This window comes from Apium graveolens, chromosome 6, assembly GCF_009905375.1.
Source record: "Apium graveolens cultivar Ventura chromosome 6, ASM990537v1, whole genome shotgun sequence".
In the NCBI taxonomy this organism is placed as follows: domain Eukaryota; kingdom Viridiplantae; phylum Streptophyta; class Magnoliopsida; order Apiales; family Apiaceae; genus Apium; species Apium graveolens.
The window spans coordinates 215,140,387-215,148,642 of record NC_133652.1 but is presented as its reverse complement, the minus strand read 5'-3'; the positions used below and the strand labels follow the sequence as shown (position 1 = coordinate 215,148,642).

At 41.0% G+C, this 8,256-nt stretch overlaps 1 protein-coding gene across 1 annotated transcript in view; it reads right to left on the bottom strand.

Moving 5' to 3' along the window:
• LOC141665727 (histidinol dehydrogenase, chloroplastic-like) overlaps positions 1–8,256 on the bottom strand; it is a 73,356-nt gene that overhangs the window by 32,009 nt on the left and 33,091 nt on the right. Inside the window, 3 exon segments of the mRNA XM_074471710.1 lie at positions 1,919–2,029; positions 2,184–2,280; positions 5,565–5,587. Coding sequence (XP_074327811.1) covers positions 1,919–2,029; positions 2,184–2,280; positions 5,565–5,587 — 231 coding nt within the window.

The following is an 8,256-nucleotide window of genomic DNA, read 5'->3' as shown; positions in this document are numbered from 1 at the left end:
TTTATTGGGCCTTAGAATATTATTGGGTCATGTTATGCAAACCCATTAACTAGCAAACACGGAGATGTTACTGAGACTATTATATATAGCATTGTTATTCTTGTCTTTGGAATTATCAAATGAAATGAATTGAATATTTTGTTTAGCTTTTATCTTTTTATATTTCTGCAATTTACTTCATGTTCTTGTTTACTTTTCATTATTTAGATTTTAACAAAAAAACCCAAAAATAGTCCAAGATCATGACATGGTCCTTCTCTAGAAGACTGATATTTATATAGAGGTAACATTAAGGATTATTCCTATTTTCATAATTTAAAGTCATGAACATGAAATTGGAATCGCTAGTAATCGCGGATCAGCATGCCACGGTAAATATATACCTGTGTCCTGTACACACTGCCCGTCACACCCTGGGAATTGGTTTCGCCCGAAGCATCGGACTAATAATCACCCATGACTTATGTGTACCACTGGTGCCACCAATAGGCCTGTTTAGAGTGTTTCTAAAGTAAACCTCCGGTTACCTTTATCAACGCTACCAAGGACCGGGTGAAGAATGAAAAACGTCCGATAACACCTATGGGAGAAGATCTTTTTTAGAGCATCAATAAATGTCTTAAAGAATGATCCCTGTGTGAGTTCAATCGAGTGTGCTCCAAGCTGATACAGGCTTTAAATAAAAAAAGAAGCTACAGCTAATATTCTACAAGAATTGAATCATAGAATGAAGCTTAGGCAAACCCCTTAAGACTAAGTTGAGAGAGTCTTGCCCCCTGTATTACTCCATAGGGCAGTGAGGAGCATGCTGTGGAACCAACCAAGATGTATGTCGTCCGTCCCGACCTCAGACTCTTACCTATTTTAAATTACTCTCTGGTCTCAGTTATTTGAGTAGTATCCCGAGATTTAAGACCTCCCGGGAACACACGAAACAAAGATATAAACTAGGTAAATAGAAATTAAAAAGAGATGTTTCCAATTCATCGTAGCTACAGATCAGGGATCGGAATTTAAGTACTTATAACAATTGTCACCTCCTTCCACAGGTTGAGATAGGGCTCTCTGATATAGGCCAACTCAAGTTGGCTACTTTCTCCGAAACGTAGTATAAGATAACCGTAACCGTGTATAGATATAAATCTATCTTCAATGCTATCATTTCGAATTGTCCCGCTCAACCGTTGTTTCACCTCCCAAAGAGATTATTCAATGAAGGCTGACGCAATTGGTGCGATATTCAAGAACCAATCGTTTCAAACCAAGGAGGTCAGCAGCAGAGGCCACTATAAATACCCCAACTTTAGGAGCATTACAATGAGAAGAGTAAAAGGTGCACATGATTTTATTAATCTAGAGTTCGTGAATGATGAAGTGCTGAGAAAAGTTTTTTGTGGACCCTGCGTAAGAGAAGTGACCCCATAAATTTTAATAATATTATTCAGCACGTCCAGTAATTGTAGGGACTTGTAGCAGGATGACAAGTGAGGTCCGATCACTATTGGGTTTTTATACTTTATCGACAGGTGTTTTTCAGTGGGTTTGTATGATTGATTGGCATGTACTTTATAGCAGCATTTTATAATATACTCCTTCTGTTCCATTCAATTCTATATCATTTTTTGGCATGCTTTTTAATATTCGTTTAAAATATAATTTTACAATATTTTTTTTTTCTGAATAAAAGTTTTATGTTTAAACTTTTATTCAAAAAGAAAAAATTTGAAAAAAACATTATGAAACTATATTTTATAAAAGTCTCAAAATACGTGTAAATAATACATGTATATATCCCGTTAGGACGGAGGTAGTAATAGTTTTTTAAGCAGACCTTTAGATTCTCATTATCTCAAACAGACACAAGGTACAGAGACAAAGCTGTGATTACTGCAGCAAACAATGCACTATAGTGTACAACCTGTAAGAGCAAATTCGCGGCGATGTAAACAGGATTAGCATGTTTATTAGCAATAACAAGAACTTTAGAAGGTCCAACAGGCATGTCAATTGAAACCATAGCCTCACTATTCTATTGAAAAAGATTTAAATAGCAAAGAAAAAACAATAATCTATAGTTACGAAAAGGTGTGTAGTTTATATGCTAATTGATGAAATAAAATGAAAATATCAGTACTCTCCTCAGTATAGAACTAAAAAGGACTAAAATATGATGGAACACATACTTGGAGAATCATTTTTGCAGAAGTCACATACTGATTTCCAGGTCCATATATATTCTCAACCTGTTAGCAAGGAATATTTTTATTTTAACTTGCTGAACTGAACACATTCATCTTACACTATTTACACAGATTATATAATTCTTAGAGTTTACCTATAGTAAAATGACTGAAAAAAGTTCAAAAACAATTATTAGTTAAGATTTATAGAAACAAAAAAAATTGTCAAATTTTACTTGAGAAGGAACACAAAAAAAAGTAGACAAATTATCATAAAAGGATACAATAGATGAATATATCTACATTAAAAACATAGATACATTTCCTACATATAATAATATAAAAACACAAAACTAAGTGATAGGCCATAAATAATCAAGCCCAAATAAAGAAGCAAAAGCCCAAATAGAAAACACCCCAGGCCCAAATTGGGGTGGGCCCCGGAGCCACGTGGCACATGACAAAAATGTCAACTGTCTCATGTTACCTAAAATGAAACTATTGCATCCCAGCCGTCCATATGTAAAGATCCCAAGACAACACTGGTGGAAGGAGGACACCCGGCCCCACAGTCGATCCAAGTCGTCCAATCACTCACCAACCAAGAATGATCAAAGGCTAGGATGAAGAGGTACAAACCCCAAAAACCCTAAATCTTGGTACCTATAAAAGGCCCCAAAAAGAGGGTTTTAGGGGATGAAAAATATTTGACTGCTACACACCTATACACACACCACTATACATATTTTGAATAGCTCTTTCTTCCATCTTCTTCTTCTTCAAGAAACCCCATTCTTATTCTCACGCCGGAGTTGCCGCGGGAAATAACCCCCCTTCCGGTTCTGTTTTGCAGAGTCCCCTACCTAGCAGGTTAACCTCACACCAGCTGCCACGTGGACAGGGCTCTAGCATACGTGAGAGTGGACAAGATCCGGGAACAAACAGAGTTATCATTGGCGCTAGAAAGAGGGGTCGAACCTCCGATGGTATGGTGCCATCTCCAGTTACATTACACAGCTCGAAGGGCCAAGAAAACCCCCTCCCAGGTAAAAACAAGAACCTCACTCTCTTCATGACTCATTTTTCTTATCTTTCCTTCCAAAAACAGTCACACACCCTGTTGCACCTCTGCTACCATTTCCCATAATCTGCTCTGAAAAAATGGCCACAAGAAAGAGCAAAACTTCGATCTCGGGAACTATTCAACCCACCGTTATCCCACCCAGGGATGGCGAGATGGAGGAAATAGAAGAGGAGCCCCCCATAACTCGTGTTTCATCTCTACTCCAGCCCGGAGACCAGAGAGTAACTATAGAGAAAGCAGCCCACAAGTATGGAGAAACCTCAACAAACCCTTGGGGAAACATGACTCCGGAGCAGATTCAAGCGGCTATGGATCTATGGAAGGAAAAAACAAGGCTCCTGAAACCCGTCCCGGGACCAGGAGGAGCACTCTGAAGAATCTCGGAGCTCAGTCTTGGACCAGATTGGCAAAACTAAGAGGCCATTAAAAGATGCCCGGGATGAGATCAAGAGGGCTACACTCCGGGACTGCATCCGGAGGGAAGAAGAGGCCAAGGCCAAGGCCAACATTGAAAAGAGGATCCAAGAGGAGGAGGTGAAACAAAAGAAGAAAACACGCAGGATTCATGTCTCCTCAGATTCCGAGCATGAGAAGGAATCTAAATAGGAGCAGATGTCCCAGGTACTTCGGGATCTTAAAAGAAAAGTTGAGGGGGACGTGGAGGTCGGAGCGGCGGCCACGCCCTTCACCAGAAAATTGGAATCCACCCCTAGGGAACCCACACTCAAACACTTCAACTTTGATTCTTTTGACGGGCTTGCCGACCCTGAAGAACATCTGAACTACTTCGAACAGATCTCAAACATATATGATTACAACGACCTCACCAAGTGTCATTTCTTTACTTCAACACTAAAGGGAGGAGCACAAAAATGGTTCAGCAGAATCTCCTCCGGGAGCATCGACTCTTGGAAAGACTTCCGGGAAATATTTTTAAAGAGGTTCAGGGCGAACCACCTGAACGAGCTCCAGATGTGCCACTTGGAAACCATTCAACAAAGAAGCAGAGAAACTCTACCGGAATTCATCAAAAGGTTTTAAGAAGCGGTCAACCAGCTCTCCAACCTTGAGGAGATGGAAGCCATGAATATTTTCCGGCGAAATCTTCATCCGGTTTCATGCGAAGGCTACGTAAAAGACCTGATTCATAGAGAGCCCCAAAACCTTGCTTCTGCTTAAGTGATGGCCTCACAGTTTATCAAGGAAAATGACTTCCTCACATACATGAAGATGAACAGGAAAATCCGGGATGATGATGAGTCCCAAGAATGTCGCTCCTCCTATAGAAAAGAAAAGAGACACAAGGCAAATAGGCAGACCAATTATGTACAGCAGTCTCGGGGAACCCCACCCCGGGACGACTACTTTAGACCTCAAAGGATTGAAAGAAAGCCCAAGCCTAAAAGGAAGCCCAAGCCAGAGCCCCAATGAACACCGCTCAACCGGCCCCGGTCAGACATCTTAAGAGAGGTCAAGGGGAAACCTTTTTACTACCCCCCAAAGCCGCTGCTAGCACCCCCCGAGAATAGGGCGCGAGACAAATATTGCGGATATCACGAGGATCACGGCCATACCACGGAGAACTGCTTTTCTTTCAAAATGTTCATTGAAGACCATATCAAGAAGGGCAACATGAACTAGTACCTGCAAAGGAGGCTCAATGACAAAGATAAGCCCTTTAGCGGCGGCAAGCACATGGTCAACGTAATCTTCGGGGGAACCTCCTCCCCACCCCGGAGCCTAGATATGGACAGTGATATCATGATGATCCAGCCTGCTGAAGATGAACCCATATTTTTCTCTAATACCGATTATGAAGGCCTGGATTCGAACACAACCAAGCCCTGGTCGTGACTCTCGACATCACCGACAATGAGGTACAAAGAATTTTGGTTGATAATGGTTCCTCGGCTAACACTGTCTTTGAGCACACACTTAACAGGATGAAGTTGGGACACCTTCGTATGGACCCATGCCTCGAAGATCCCCTCTACGGATTCAGAAATAATATGATCCCGATCCGCAGGGTAATATACCTTCTCATGGTCTTTGGTACCGCGCCTCGGCAAGTCTCTCATGTCATGATAAGTGCTACATCCTCTATAACATGATTTTGGGGAGGCCCACCATCACTAAACTCCGGGCCATCCCATCAACAATTCACTTGAAGCTAAAGTTTCCTACCTCGGGAGGCATCGGAGAACTTAGAGGAGATCGAGGTGTATCCGGGAAATGCTATGGGTAGGCCTTGGTGATGGCAGAAACCGACCCGGAGAATAAGAAGAAGGCGATGGCCTTACCCAAAGGCCAAAGCCGCAAGAAACTTCGAGAACATCTCAGCAAAAGGCCAAGGTTGGACGTCAATATGATAGAGGATTCGGGGTACGGCGTAACCAACGCTGATGCCCGGATACAGAAATTTGTGGAAGTAAAGGAAAAGACCAAGGTAGAACCTGCTTCATAAACCACGGAGATAGAGTTGGAGCCCGGGAATCCCACCCGAAAGCTGAAAATTGGAAAGGGCTTGAAAACATCCTTCAAATAAGAGCTCATCCTGTTGCTAAGAGAATATGTGTACATATTCGCATGGACACCGGAGGATATGCCCGGGGTAGACCAGTCTGTGGCGATGCACAGTCTGGATGTAGACCCGCGGAAGAGACCGATCAAACAGAATAGGAGAAACTTCACCCCGGAGCGATAACTGGCTATAGACGAAGAGGTAGAAAAGTTGCTCAAGTCTGACATCATCTGTGAAATCAAGTACCACGACTGGCTCGCCAACATAGTGTTATTCAAGAAACCGAATGGAAAGTGGAGAATGTGTGTCGATTACACGAGCCTCAACGCTGCATGCCCAAAAGATTCCTATCCCCTCCCCAATATTGATCAGCTAATCGACGCGACTTCGGGTCACACCATGCTCAGCTTCATGGACGCCTTCTCAGGCTATAACCAAGTTCGGATGAATCCCAAAGACAACGCCAAAACATCCTTCATCACTCATCAGGCAGTCTACGCCTTCATCATGATGCCCTTCGGGCTCATTAATGCTGGGGCCACCTACCAGAAAATGATGAACATAATCTTTAAAAGCCAACTGGGGAGGAATATGGAATCCTATGTAGATGACATGATCTCCAAGTCACTCACAATCCCGGATCACATCAAGGACCTCAAGGAGTGTTTTGACAATTTGAGAAGGTACACCATGAAGTTGTATCCCGAGAAATGCGCGTTCGGGGTACCTTCGGGAAAATTCTTGGGCTTTCTAGTCAGCGAAAGAGGAATCGAAGCAAACCCGGAGAAAATCAATGCCATAATGGAAATGAAGATACCCCACACTCAGAAGGACATTCAAAAGTTGGTAGGATGCCTCGCGGCCCTACGCAGATTCATTCCAAAGCTGGCGGAAAGATGTCTACCGCTCTTCGAATTACTAAAAGGCGCCCGGAACAAGAAGTTGGTAGATTGGACCCCGAAATGCCACACAGCTTTTGAAGAAGTAAAGCGACACCTGATGAACCCCCGGTGTTATCAAAAGCCAAGCCCGGTGAGCCTTTATCCCTCTACATCGCCGCTGGCCCCAAGGCTGTCTCTTCTGCCCTAATCTGGGAGGAAGGAGGAACCCAGAGCCCTATCTACTATGTCATCCATGTCCTCAAAGATGCTGAAATTGTTGGATTTTAATCGCAGCGGAGGCATGGTAAAATACTTTTACACATGTAAAATCCAAATAAAAGCATATAAATCGTGGTAAAAACATAGGGATCGATTACTAACCTTTAATATGCGATCCAAAAGCAACGATCGGAGATCCTTAGCAGCTGCTCCTCAAACGTGAAGCACTCCACCGGTATCCACCAAGAAAACGACGTTAAGGAGGAGGAGGAGGAGGAGGAGAGAATTAGGTTTTATAAAATTTTGGGGTTCGAATAAAAATAGGGTTTATAATAGTATATTTATAGGCAAAATTTCCAGCTGAAATTTTCCCATAAATATTATTATTATTATCCCATTTATTATTCTCATTAATAATTAAAACACCTTTTAATTATTAATCCTTTTTCTAAACACTTTAGAAATAATTCTCTCTCTTGATTTAATTTCCAAAAAATTAAATCCTTAATTAATAATATTAAAAACTTTTCTTAATTAATTTATAATCAATTAAATCTCATTTAATCAATTATTAAATTTGCCAATTAATTATTTATTTCACAAATAAATAATTATTAGCCATTATTAATTAATTCCTCCACCATTAAATCATTTTCTTTTTATGGTGTGACCCTGTAGGTTCAATATTAAGCCGGTAGTAGAAATAAATAATAATAAAACTATTTTATCATTATTTATATAAATTCTCTAATTTATTAAATATGATTAATTAATTAATCATATTTATTCTACATCGTGAGGGATACTTCTCAGCATATCGCGACTATCCGGATAATATGAATTCACTGCTTAGAATACCAAGAACCTATTCAATGAATAGTTACCGTACAATAAACTCCTTCTACCCTACAATATCCCGATTAAATACAAGGCATGGATCTCGTGTCAAGCCTATCTAATTTGATCACTTGCTTACCATTTACTATGCTTAGTTTTATGCAAATCAGAAACTGCTTTCTAATTTCATTCACTCTGGCCAGAGATTCTTGAACGAGCATAAGTGGATCAGCCTTGAACATTCGCTTCCTTCACTGGAAGGGGTAGATCCTTTATTGATCATACACTATCTTCGTGTACAAATTCCTATACCCAGTAGAGCCCTAATAATTGTCCCTGGAGACTAAGAACTAAACCAAAGCATAGTTCAGTATACACAAGATGACTATGATGACCTCAAGTCTAAGGATACTTGTACAACTATCACTATGTGAACAACTGCTGACACGTTAGTGAACTCCATCAGTTGTTCAGCTGTGCGAGTCATGTTCAGTGATCTTATTCTATAATAAGCACCTACATACTAGCTATAGT